General features: G+C 44.3%; 2 protein-coding genes across 2 annotated transcripts in view; both read left to right on the top strand.

Annotated features, from left to right (window-relative positions):
- LOC126562748 (WD repeat-containing protein 91 homolog) overlaps positions 1 to 10,576 on the top strand; it is an 80,743-nt gene extending 70,167 nt beyond the window's left edge. The window contains exons 2-4 of the mRNA XM_050219325.1: positions 683 to 738; positions 8,564 to 8,705; positions 9,872 to 10,576. Of these exons, the coding sequence (XP_050075282.1) occupies positions 695 to 738; positions 8,564 to 8,705; positions 9,872 to 10,546 (861 nt within the window). The 5' untranslated portion in view covers positions 683 to 694 and the 3' untranslated portion in view covers positions 10,547 to 10,576. The remainder of the gene's footprint in view (positions 1 to 682; positions 739 to 8,563; positions 8,706 to 9,871) is intronic.
- Positions 1 to 13,045, top strand: part of LOC126561728 (protein hu-li tai shao) — a 272,847-nt gene that overhangs the window by 132,393 nt on the left and 127,409 nt on the right. The gene's annotated exons all lie outside the window — the stretch shown is intronic.

Below are 13,045 nucleotides of genomic sequence, written 5' to 3'. Positions count from 1 at the left end.
GATTAGAACCGCGAGGAAAAGTCTCCGTGCGCCTTTATACATCGATATATCGCGCCCATACTGGTGAAGGCTGTCGTCGGTCCCGTGAATGTAAAATTTTCGAAGCAAAGTTTCGTTTTCCTCGCACTCACAGTCAGCTCAACCAGACGTGTGCAGTGTTCGGTTTGGTGCTGGTGTATATGTGCGTGTGTTTAGCTGCAGCGTGCGTGCGTGTGCAATAATTGCAGTGTGTGGTTATGAGCAAGTAATAGCGAGCGTTGCATTACAACCAAAATAGCAGAAATATCCTATCCGACCAGCAGCAGCAGCAGCATCCGTTGTTGTACGAAGCAAAAGGGCGTACAAATCTCTGTGTTTTGTAGTCAGCGAGCGGAGTGAGAAAGCGATAGGTAGAAAAATTAAGAAAAAAAACCCCTGAACGTCAAGGGAAAAACACATTACAATCCAAAGTAGCCTTCAGCACCAATATTCTCAAGTAGAGCGATTAAGTGCCGGGGTTTTTTGGTATTTAAAAAGTGTACGCGTGTGTGTGCGCGTGTTTGTGTGCCTGTGCGTAAGTGTGCCCCCGTGTGTGTGAAACGTTGGTTCGGAAAACCCGGGTGAAAGTTAATTTATCCTACGTTTTTTTTTTGTGAAAATCGTAAACCACCATTTTCATCATACAAACGCTTCGCCGACCCACCAGGACGACAACATGAACGGCTACACGGATCTGCCCACAACCATGGAAAACAGCCGGTAAGCTTCCAGAACGATATCGTGACGTGTGTCTGTGGGTTTCTTCTCTCTTTCGTGTCTGACTGATGGTGCACGTCTTCGACTGCAAAAGTGTCTTCCATTTCGATACACGGATTTGCCAGCGTGTGTAACACGCGAGGGGGCTGAATTGCTGTGTTGGCCATGGAATGCGGGCTCGGAATATTTGTTTTTTTTTTTTATCGATCACTCACGCATAACGCACCATTCTGAACGATCATACGGCACACATCGCGTACCGGATCGATTGTGTGAAGCCGTTTTGTTTGAGGCCATGGTTGACTAGATGGATATGCTGTTCGTTAAGGTCGGCGCATCGGTAGGCTCTCCTCGGACCCGTTGCTTAAGGTCAGCACATATTTGTGTTCGGCAGCTCGTTGCTACAGCCAGGATAAAGTGGAGTAGCGTGAGCGAACTGCATTTTTCTTCCAATTTCATCCTCAATACAAGCATGAGTAGAACAAGAAAAAGACTCACTTTATAGTTCGTTTGCAAGGGTATTTTTTTAAACAACGATGATTCAGTGAAGATGATTCAACGGCTTTTGTCTGTCCTAGTCTAGCCGCTGCTGATATCACCGCTAGTTTCCCATTACAACAGGGTAGGCCTGGTAAAGATCATCGATGAGTTAGGAAAACGGTATCGTATCGCGAACCCTGTGTCCGGTGTGATAACGCCCGGCTGCTGGCGGTTTTCAAGTGTCAAATATTGCCTCATATCTGTCCTGTGTAGTATGTGTAGTGCGGTAAAGCATTTTTTTCTCTCTCGCTCTCTTTCTCTCTCTGTACCTAGTTGCATGTGTGCCCCTTTGCGGTGCATGCGCACTCGATGCGTTGCACCGTTTGATGGCGAGGAGGTACGAACACAAACGCATATCTACTATGACGCCTAGATATATGTGTACATTGGGGTGAAAAAACACGCACACCAATACGACCAATACCGCCTATTGCTACACACGACCGTTGCGTATTGGGGTTCCGCGTCGATCAGATGATTTTCTTCATTCGCTTCGCACGGCCAACTGTTTCGGGTAGAAAAGAAGCAGAAAAGAAAACCCTCGGACGGGAAAAGGATAAAGAAGAACAGATTACAACACGGTGAGCCACGTAGAAGAAAAAAAAATGAGTCGCTCCTCTAAATGCCCCTTTCCAGAAGTGACAATCACGTGAATGTGGTGGAGGAAGTAGGAGGCGGTCGTGCTTTCCATCGATATTATGGCACTGGAATGTTCCGCATTTTGTTGGCCTCTTCCAGTGGATGGAAAGAACACAGGACTCTTCTATGTGCTACCATACTCATGCCCGGTTTGCTAATTGTAAATCCTCCTGTTGTGTCCTGCAAGAACTGCTCGGTTTTATAACAGTCTCCGCTGAAGTAATAACCAGTGCCAAGGGGGATGGTGGGGAAAATGCGATAAGACTGATTAGCAACTGCAGTTGTAAGGAGTATTACAAATAACCGACCGGCACTGTTCCCCAGATGGCTTTGTATCTGGCGGGAGCTTTTAAAGATAAAAGCAAAACCGGCAAAACCAGTTAACAAATTTTGATAACACATGTTGTTGCTAAATCACCCGTGTTGGATGAATCATTACATTGATTCAATATCTTTATTTCAAATAAATAGAGTCGCGATGGCACGAAGGGTGCTTGCCCTTTTTTCTAGAAATCATCAGAAGGAAGAATTGCACTCAATTGAATGACCTGGACACCACAATCGACAGGTGAATGAATTAATTATTCGATTACTGGGTCAAACTTTGATCGCGCTGTTGTTGTTGTTGAAGACCCTTTTTGTATGTATAATTAATGCTTTTTTTTTTTGTTTCTTTCAAACTGTTTGTTTGTAAACTATATTGACCTGCAGTTCATCAAAACACAGGTCGAATCGTTGAAATTTAAATGCTTATCGAATTAAATCGATGGTCATATAGCTGCTGCTTAACCTCTCCGCTCACTGCCTAGGGTCACACAAGAATGAATATTTATAAAAACTACTTTTTTGTGCCATCGAAGCAGTTTTTTTTCCTTTAACCTGCAGAGCGGATCACATTACCACAAAAAAAAAAAAATGCAAAATAGCTAAATCCACCCAGACTGATAGTGGCAACCTGTTGTTGAACCATTCTTTGTTTGAAATGTGGCGGGAATCTGCAGGAAGAAGGAAGGAAGTGCTTTGGAAGGACATTGAATCTATCTTGCAGGCATCTTTAAGGTACTGTTTAAGGAGATCCCCTGCCCGTCCTTGGCACGAACGGAACGACCCTTACGGGGAGGTCATCGACGAGCGGAAAACCTGCATCAAAACGGCTCGAAACAACTTTTACTTCTGGTGCGAGAATGCTAAAACTACCCTGGCGGGGCTACAGGGTGGTTTTATTGTTTGCAAAAAAAAGGTAAACAATTCCAGACGATTCTTACACTTTTGTTGTTGCGGCAGTCTCACAAAAGGGTGAGTGTCCGCTGCCACCGACCTTTGATAACACCCTATTGATCTCTCTTTAATAGATGGTTTAATGATGTTTTTTGGAATACCGTTATGTCACGTCTTGCGTTTTATTTGTCCATCGTTTCGCTAAGCATGTCGAGGACACTCCCGCCACTCACGGGATATCGACACCACTACGAACACAACGGAGCATCGAAAGTTGTCCGAAAGTTTCGCAAAATTCAACGGCCCCGTAACCCGGTTACGTCCTGTCCGGGGGCTTTTATTTCTTTGTTTTGCCGTTCCAAATTTTTGTGGGACTCGCGCCAATACTCCAAATCTCTGGCGGAGTTCTCGGGCGGGCGGTTAAGATTGCAGCATCGCGTATTGCCTTTCGCTCCAAATTCCCCGAACTAGCCACACCGATGGCCGCGCGGCGGTCAATCTTTTATGTAATAGCCATTTGCAGTCGATGAATCGAGTAGGGCTGCAGTAGGATTGCTACGATCGATAGAGAGCTTACAGGCGATCCTTAGTAGATTTCTATCGTATTTCAACCATATCAGCCAGAACTTCCTTAGTTTTGGTGTTCGTCACGTCTAGAGTGCATGCCAACGCGGCGTGGTAGTGTACACCCCCACCCTGGCGTGTCATTGTTATATTTTTGTGCGCATATAGTGTCGGCCCGTTGCACTGCTCGTGGTGATGCCCACGAATACCATTCACCTGTCTCGCTGCGCCCGTGTTGTCGCAAGCCGATGGCGTGCTGTGTGGCGTACGCCCGAACGTCACAGCAAGAAGGCTGCGCTGCTCTGTGTATCGTGGCGCGCATGATCGACGATGAGATCGCGTCGCGTTCATTCACAGTTAATTTTCGCCAAGGTCGACCCGAGCGAACGCCGTTCCTTGGACGTTGTGTCGTGAGTGCGCGCGCGCACACACAGCATACAAAGGTGGACCGGTCGTCCACGACGACTAGCATCGGCAGCGCAGATCACCGATGAAGCAATAATCCTAACCCGTCCCCAACAAGACTGTCAATAGTGCGTTGCTGCGGGTGTCTTGAGCAGGTGGAGGGGTCTGATCTCTCCGTCGCGTTGCACCACAATCCAACACCTGGACAACGGGTGGGTCTCTCGAGGTGGTGGGTCTGTTCGATAGGGTCGAAGTTATGCGTTGGTGACTGTGTTGGTTGTGGCATATTTAACCGCCGTAGATGAAAGCGAGAGTATGGCGTTGTATGAGAGGAACAGGCTTTCAGCGGAAAGTAAATGGTTTACTCAATAATATAGGTATGTCCACAAGCCGTGGTCTTACCTGAGGTTGGATCACACTCAAAGACTTGTGCCGCTTGTTGGTTTGTTTAGCTTCATTGAAATATTATACACGAATGAATGAACTCGGTCGTAGAACAATAACTGTTTTTTGAATATTTTGTTGGAAAAATTACCCTTGCGATCTTGTGTTCTACATAGTATTGATACCGAGGTAATGTGGGTGATTGATCCTTGCGTAGAATGTCTGGATATGCTTGATCTCGAGGAGTCTTTTGTACCCATCAGCTGATCAAGTGAATTACCCGACATTTTAAATAGTCCAGCACCACACGTAGAGTAAACGGAAATTGAGGTTTAAAAGTAAAATTGAAACAGTCACCATTAGCGACACTATTTATTGCCCACGTGCCGTTAGTTCGGAACAGGTGTTTAAATATTCAAGACAGTGTGGCCAATTATGCGTGCAATATCGCGTAGCTCACTTGCATCGACAATTCCATCCACCACCCGTCCTTCCATTCGGACGCTATCAAAAACAAAACAACCATCTCTCCCGCGTCCGTTCACGATCGCTGCTAGGGTCTGTTCGTGACACTCGCAGTCTTTACCGGACCTTGAGACGGGCTGCCGAAAGAGACGGGTTTGTCCGTTAGGGTAAAAGAAGGCTCGCGTCTCTTCACCAAAGCCGTACACTGGTGGTGTACAAACACGGTACAGTACACGGCTATTCAGCGTGCCTTGAAAGAGACCATTTCCCCACGGTACGGTGGAACCGGCGGGAGGTGGTTGGACTTTGGAATGCCTGCCGCACTCCTTTGGCGAGTGTACTTGATTTTTGTTGGACGCGACACAATTTGACAATTGACCTCCAGGGAAACTGCGTGTCGCCCAAATGGTTTGGCCAAATTTTTCTACCCTTTTTTTGGGGGGGGGGGGGGGGGGGGGGGAGAGGTTTATCGGATGCTTTCATTTGGGGTGCTTTGGATGCTTTGCAGGGGGCAAAATATTGCATATTTGTTTCTCCCTGTGCTACATACGGCGAAGGTTAGGAGTTTACAGTTGCGATTAGATCGGTCGTGCACGTACCGGAGGGGGAGAGTATGATCACGTATTGATAAGTGAAGTTTTGAACTTGAACGAATAATTGTTCACACGTAGGGGAGTTGGTTGGTTGTATTCGCAAAAAAAAAGGTTACATTTTTATCACACCTTAACGCTAATGGTATCCGAATGACACATTTTGTGTTTTGAGGTTAGTTCGAAGAAAGGCAATGTTGAAGTACATTTTCAACTGTGAATTGTCTCCTAAAGCTCCATATTGTCCCGGGTGTGGTGACAAACCTATCTAAAGCGAATCTGTTTCATCATTGCTGCACGATCAATAGAGATATCGTGTTATGTGTTTCATACCCAATTGCGCCTGTCATCATGATCACACGATTACAGGTGGGTCGAGTCATGTTAGAGTAGTTTGCGTATCTCCAGTGTTCCTGGTTTATTACGCCATCACAACCCGTTTCGCAGCGTGCCAGAGGTGTAGTAGTGTTGCTAGTCTCATTACCACACATAAAGTAGCTTCAAGGAGGGTAAGAGTACCCGATGTAGACATCGTTTGTGCAGGGGACGCGACACTTGTTGGCTTTAGATTAGGTCAAAGGCAACCTTACCCTTCCAGAAAGCGGCAGAAAGAGTTCCAATAAACTCCATTGGAATGTTTGACACGCTGCTTTCAGTTTTAACTTCCGATTGCGATTTTTTTTTTTTTAAGGAAGGACGTGTAGAGCCTTGAAGGCTTTTAATATTTGGAACACATGGGGGGTTTATGTTCCACTTTAGTCGGTTAGGTCTGATAAGATTTTGTTTTGGTTTTTGCCAATATCTAATTTACAGGGTGTTCAATATATTCGAATACACTTTAAAACCGAGCTTAAACTACTTAAAAATAAGATTTATTTTTTTGAGTACTTTTTTCGTGAAGCTATGATTACTGACTATCATTTTGGCATTTTAGGAGGGAGCTCCCTCCCTTTGCACTTTCACACGAGCTTGAGACGTTTCTCAAACGAATCGCACGCGGCACGTACCTGTTCGTTCCATCGGCATTTCGTCCCAGATCTTGGAAATAACGTTCTTAAATTGGTCAACAGTGTACACTTTATACTCGCTTTGCTTGACCAGCATGTAGGACCATACATAGTAATCAAGGGGATTGAGGATCCGACGAACTGGGTGGCCCTGACATCTTATCTAGAAACCCCGTCAAATTCTCCTGAGACCACGCTTGGACGATATTCGCCGTGTGGGTCGGAGCGCAGTCTTGTTGGAAAATGTAAGGATCCTTCTCGTAGAGAACCTAAAGTGCCGGATTCACAACCTTCTCCAGAACCTCGATTTTGTAGTATGCGGCATTAATTTTGACGTTTTTCTCAATAAAAACCAGTAGAAGCTTCCCACGCCTGGATACGACCCCCCCCCCCAACCATCACCGACGCGGCATTCTGGAACCGTAGGACGTTTATATGGGACGGGGGGATGCTGGCCAACGTAGGCGCCCACAGTCGATCATTTTGAACATTGTGCGGCTGTTCCAGAACGAAGAGTTTCTCTTTGGAAAACAAGAACTTCTGACCTACGTGCCGCGAAAGTATTAATTTGCATCCGTACAGCCTCTTCTTTTTTGCAGCTTCCGTTACTCTATGTACATTACGTTTCTTGTAAGGCTTGTACCCTAGGTCCTTCGTCATAATAGTGTGAGTCGTCCCGATTGACACATTCAGGTTACCATCAGGCTTCCGGATCGAGCAGGTCATTTTTAGACGGATTCGCTCCCTCACCACGTTGATGACTGCTGGGGTCCTCGCCGAACGCGGCCGCCCGGATCTTGTATGGTCCTTGGTCGAACCCATCACCCGGTACCGACAGATGGTAGTATAAGTGAAATTCCGCTTCACCCTGTGAGATTTCATCCGCCGGAATATGTCGCCGCTCACCTCCCACTAACAATTTTACTATAGTTTACACACAAAATGAGAGTTAGTCGACACCACATGCAACGGTTAGTCTATACATGATACTAAAGCTGACAAAAATATTAATACACGGCATACACAAGAGTGCACAACTACAAATCGATGAAAAGTTGTATTCGAACTTGTTGAACACCCTGTAGCTATCTTTGTTTCTTGGAGTTTCTTGGATTGCTTCACGCTAGTTGGGCTTCAAATAGTAACCCACATTGATGCCTCCTACATTGAACCCCCCCCCCCCCCCCCTTCCTCGAATGTGGCCAGAATTATATGCATATGCCGCCTATGCTTGCGACTGACAGTTGTACGGGTTTTTGCAAACCGCTACGTCAGACAGAAGAAGGTAAAGCCGTACGTAAACATGGACCTTGAGTCCTTCGCGTGCTGTGGATACTTGCTTGTTGCGAATGTTTTATTTTCGTAAAGCCTGGGGCTAGTGCAACCTCGCACCACGAACGGGGGTTTCAGCTTATTCCGGCATGCAAAACAAACTTTGGCAAAACGATACAAAACTTGGCATTTTGGTTGGCAAAATGTGCTGAGAAGTAGCAAAAATTTGGCATGGCAGAGTTTGAAAACGTTCAGATAGGAAACATTCAGTAGTGATGTGACGTTTCTCTTTATCATAATGGTACATGATGGCTAACGTTTCGTTTTATTTGTGCATAAAAAAGGAAAGGTTCATTTATCAGTTGTTATTATCATAAAGCGTTCGGTGATGTATAGGGCTTTGAAGGTCCTAATATGAAGGTTGATAGCGTGCGGGTCATTTACGTCATTATAACTTATATTAACTTTTTTGATCAACGATCGTTTTGGAGAGCAATAAACACACACAAAAAAAAAAAAACAATTGAGAATAGCAATCAGCAACACCTGCTTCACCTGTTCGTTCTCAACATAAATTGCAGTGTTATTAATTGCACCAATCATTCATAAAATCTGCCCTTGAAGTGTCGATATCCGCCTGTCGTTCACCTTTACCTTTTACAGTGTGTGTGTGTGTGTGTGTATTTTTGTTTCGTATATTGCATAGTACATGTTTTATGTTTTTTCTTCTTTCTTCTCGTTTAGGAACTGCCTGCGACGGATCGCCCGACACGATGATCAGGAGTTTTCTAATCAAAGCATATTGAACGCCATGGAAAAGTTCGTCAAGAATGTAAACGCCATGGATGAGACGATACTGGTACCGTGCAGATTAATGGATCGCAAGGTAAATAAATCTTTTTTGGGTGATAATTTAAATTTATACTAGATTCGCTGAAATTATTCATTTAGAAACAAATTTAAGAAATTTGAAAGCTACTGTGCATATCGAAAACAGCACAATTTCCTTTGTATTGTGTATCCATTTTTCTTTTTCACCTTAATGTGGCAATAGCGAACAGGTATTTTGCTGGTTTTAGCTAGCAGCGCCTTGCCATTAGTTCGCAGCCATTGGTGTGTGTACTGCTGGGTGGTAGCCGGAGGTAGCCCCGAGCACAAGTGTTTTGGGTGGTGCGCGTTGTGGCAGCCATTCGTTGCAGGTTTGATTTTTCTTTAGATGTGGCGAGTCTGCAATTTTCTCCATTTGCAATTTTCGCCTCTCTCATGCGGCCACAAAACAAAAAAAAAAACGCTTTAGCAATTTTTCGCAATTCACATCCACAACCGCTGCTCTCTTGCCAGCGGTTTTGGTTCGTGTGGACTGTTGCATCAGCTTCAGGGCTTTTGTGTTTCCTTCCTCCTTTCACTGTGTTTTGTTTTTGTTTTTTTTTCGTTATAGCAGTGTGAAAGCAAAACTGTGTGAGATTGGTTTATATAGAAGAAAATTACGTTTACTCAATTGTTCATGACACATTCACAACATTGTGGTTTGTGTTGTTGTGAGAAAAATTTTCTAATATTTTGATTTGTTTTCAATAAAATGTTAAAAGAGGAATTTTGATGGAAATAAGATAAAATTTAGTTCTTTTAAGTAATAAAACACAAACTTGACAATGTTATAGATAAAAAGCCTGCATGTACTTCATGTACTTGTGTCTCGAAGGCTGTTGCCGGCAGAAAATCGTACGACGGTCGAAAAATTTCTCTTTTCTCAGTTTTGTTTATATTTATTCCACCAATCACCAATCATCATTGGTCGTAATAAATGATTTTTTGCAAAATGAAAGTGAAATCTTTTCAATCTATTCACTGTGTTATTCATGATTGTGGTGCAGTGTCTGCTGCGATCATGGCATGCAACTGATCATGTGCAAAAATAGTGAAGTTCGAATCAAATGCCTCACTTTGTACCGGAAGAAGTAAAAAAAGGGAATATAATTGAAGGATAAAAAAAAGCATAAACATGTTCTCTAATCATAAGTATATTGTTTTCCTTCCTCCCTATCGGAATAGGTCGGTGATGCTACAGACACTGTGCCAGTTGCACCCAAAGCACAACACCACGGAGCACACCACGGCAAGAAATCGAACCGCGCTTCTATCCGCGAAGTCCTGAACACTTCCGAACTGTTCCAGCTGTACAACATGCTGAAGTTGGTAAAGGTGGATTTGCTTTGGGGGCGCCAGGATGCGGAAGACAATGTCGAAGAATCGGTGGTAAAGGGTTGTGCGACGAAGAAATCGGCATCCTCGTCCAAGACTAACAGCAATAACACTGACACCACCGGTACAAACACGAGCTCCACCGCAAATAGCACTAGCAGTAATGCAACCACGGACGTGACCACGGCAAACAGCAATACCGGAACCTCGGTGACCGGAAGCGAAAAGGTCGATGCCAACAGTCCTGCCCCAATGACATCGGCCAAGGGCCATAATCGACGACCGAGCACGGTATCGGTAGCTTCCTCCAACTCGGCAAGCACGCTGAGCGATTCCGATAGTGAAACGTCAGCGGAAAACGATTCCGGTATCGAGTCGGAGGGTAACCAGGAGCAGGATCGCAGCGCTGAGCTTGCCAAACAGTTTCGCACGCATCTGATCGGACTGTACCGATCACTGGAGCAGATGAGTGAGGCTGCCAACTATCTGACTGCGCGGTATCAGAGCGATGTTGGGCCGGTTTAGATTGTTCGCCATCATCCCTTCACTACCTTTACCATCGTCCGGGTTTTGTGGGCAGATTGGCAAATTGGCCCATTGGAGCTGTGTGCCCAATAATCACCATTGCTAGTGCACCGATATCCGAGTTTTTGCTGTTCGTTTCTCGCGGACAAAGGGCCGAAGAGAGCGGGAGACATTTCCGGTTGGTTCATTTTCGGAACAGTTAGAAACATGACGCTTTACACAAATGTAACAGCCCCGCTGGATAAAATCCTCACACGTAAAACTGATCCTAGAGTTAGGCGAAGGGAAAACTTTTATCGTTAGTTACATTTAATCATGCAGATCATCATATCCTTAGCCCGGTCGGGGTGAGTTGCAAAGTTGAGTGCAAAAAAAAAAGAAAGCAAAATATATCCGGTCTAATGTGGAACCAGCCGGATATGACGATCGGTCGTGCCTGAGTAAGCAGATACACAAGAAGGGGGGAAAAAAGGTACGCGACTTGTCCACAAAGCCTTTGGTGATAGACTTCAACATTGTAAATTCGTTTATTCGTATGTTTGTGCGTGTGATGTAAGCGGGCGAGAAATTGGTTTAAGAAGAGCAGTGCGTATGTGTGTAGTTAGGTCGGATTGTAGAGAAAAAAAGAGTCAAAAGCAGCTGATCGATAATGAAGGTGTTTTAGCAACCAAAACATAAAAAAGCATAGAACTTCAGCGAGACGAGTAAGCACACATAAGAAGACATCACTGCTGATTGCTGTTTTGCCTTTTGCGGGAAACTTTTCTCTGATAGAGCTGATATGATGTGATTTTGCTTCTCCACCACATTAAAACCACACACGCTACGTGCTCTCGCTCGTACGATCCCAAATTGCAATGTTTCCCCACCCCGAAAAGGTTGCGTTACTTGAGACTTTCTTTTCCAAGCTTTATGTATATTAAATTATTTATAGTTTCCTGTACATTGTCTGTCTTGCTGTAGCAAAGGAGGCGCGAAAGCATGTTCGCGGGAGTATTCTTGCGAGTGTGCATACAACACACCTCTGGAAGTAGTCACACTTGTGTTGTTTGATTTGGGTGAGTGTGTTTTCGAATATACATATGTAAGTGAGATTTTGGATGGTTGGGTCGTGGGGGTGGGATGAAGATATGTAAACACATTGAGGTATAACATATCCAATACACATCGGCAGATAATGTGGCTAGTGTAGTGAGATTTTTGAAAAACAAGCTAGAAGTTACATTCACGACACAAGCCGCTACTTTACGCCGAAACACGTAGGTCGAACGGTAAGGTAGGTAGCAAACGACATCCAGGGATATAAAGAGAAGATAGCTTAATCAGCAACAGTTTGAATATGTTCGTTGCTGTAAGCGAGCCTGACGCGGAAGAAGGTAGTTACTGCTGACAAATCTAATCCAAAAAAAAAAAAACAAAATTTGAATCCTGCAAAAAGAGCATTTGCGGAGGATAATAAGTTATTTATTCCAGGCTCATTAGTTTTTGCCCTCTAGCCCAGTAATACAATACTCTTTTTCAACACATCAATCGGAATGCGAAGAAAACAACAGGAAAGGGGCAATAAAATATGCATGATGTTTGTTTTGATTGTTGTTATACACATGTTTCTATGTGTTCTACCAAAGTTACTTTCTCGCACCCTTCGTACCGAAAGGATTCGGAAAGAATTCGGAATATATTCTGGCTACGGCGGCGTACGGCTAGAGCACAATAAGAGCGTGTGTAGCAAAGCAAAACAGAAAAACAGTAAACCCAACAAGTCTTTCATATCGATCATCGGTGCAGCATTTGAAACACGAAAGCATTTAGTAAGTGAGGCAAAAACAAAACAAAAGGAGGCACTTTTAAGCAAAGATGGTGGGGCGAAATGTGTGGAGTATGCGAGAGTGCGCTAAAATAATCACCTCAGGATTTTTATTTTGCACCCAAATTAAATGCTTGTGTGTGTGTGCGTCATACGGATGGTCGAAGCATAGTTTAGTTTTGATTAATCTCGCCTAGTTCGTTCATTTCCACTTTTTCATTCATCCGTTTGTGTGCGCGTTTTTCCTCGGTCAGTATGTTTGTGTGTGTGTATGTGTGTGGCAATGCCACGTACAGCTGTACAAGAGGCATAACATAATGGTGATTTAAGCTGTAGTATAATAAGCCTTGCATTACATACGTTTTGTTTGAATTTGGTCAATGGGTCAAATCGGGGATAGTGTTAAGCGAAGTATAGACACACACACACACATACACGGTGATAAGCTAATAATCACGGTTTAAATAGTGTTTCCGTGGGGAGTTTTGTGGTTGATAAGTATGGTTTATTGCGATGATTTGGCTTATTTGACCCTTTCCTCCGAAGAAGAGTGGCACATAATTCGCTAACTGGAAAGAAGGTACGTGATATGATACTAGGGATAATGGTTTGGTGTATCCTTGTGCCTGGAAGGGAGGACAAAATTTGAATCCGGCAAACAAATGTTTTGGCTAGGAACAGCTACTACAGGC

Source organism: Anopheles maculipalpis, chromosome 3RL, assembly GCF_943734695.1.
Source record: "Anopheles maculipalpis chromosome 3RL, idAnoMacuDA_375_x, whole genome shotgun sequence".
Lineage (NCBI taxonomy): Eukaryota > Metazoa > Arthropoda > Insecta > Diptera > Culicidae > Anopheles > Anopheles maculipalpis.
Note: the sequence above shows the minus strand (reverse complement) of the source record. Positions and strands in the feature narration are given on the sequence as shown.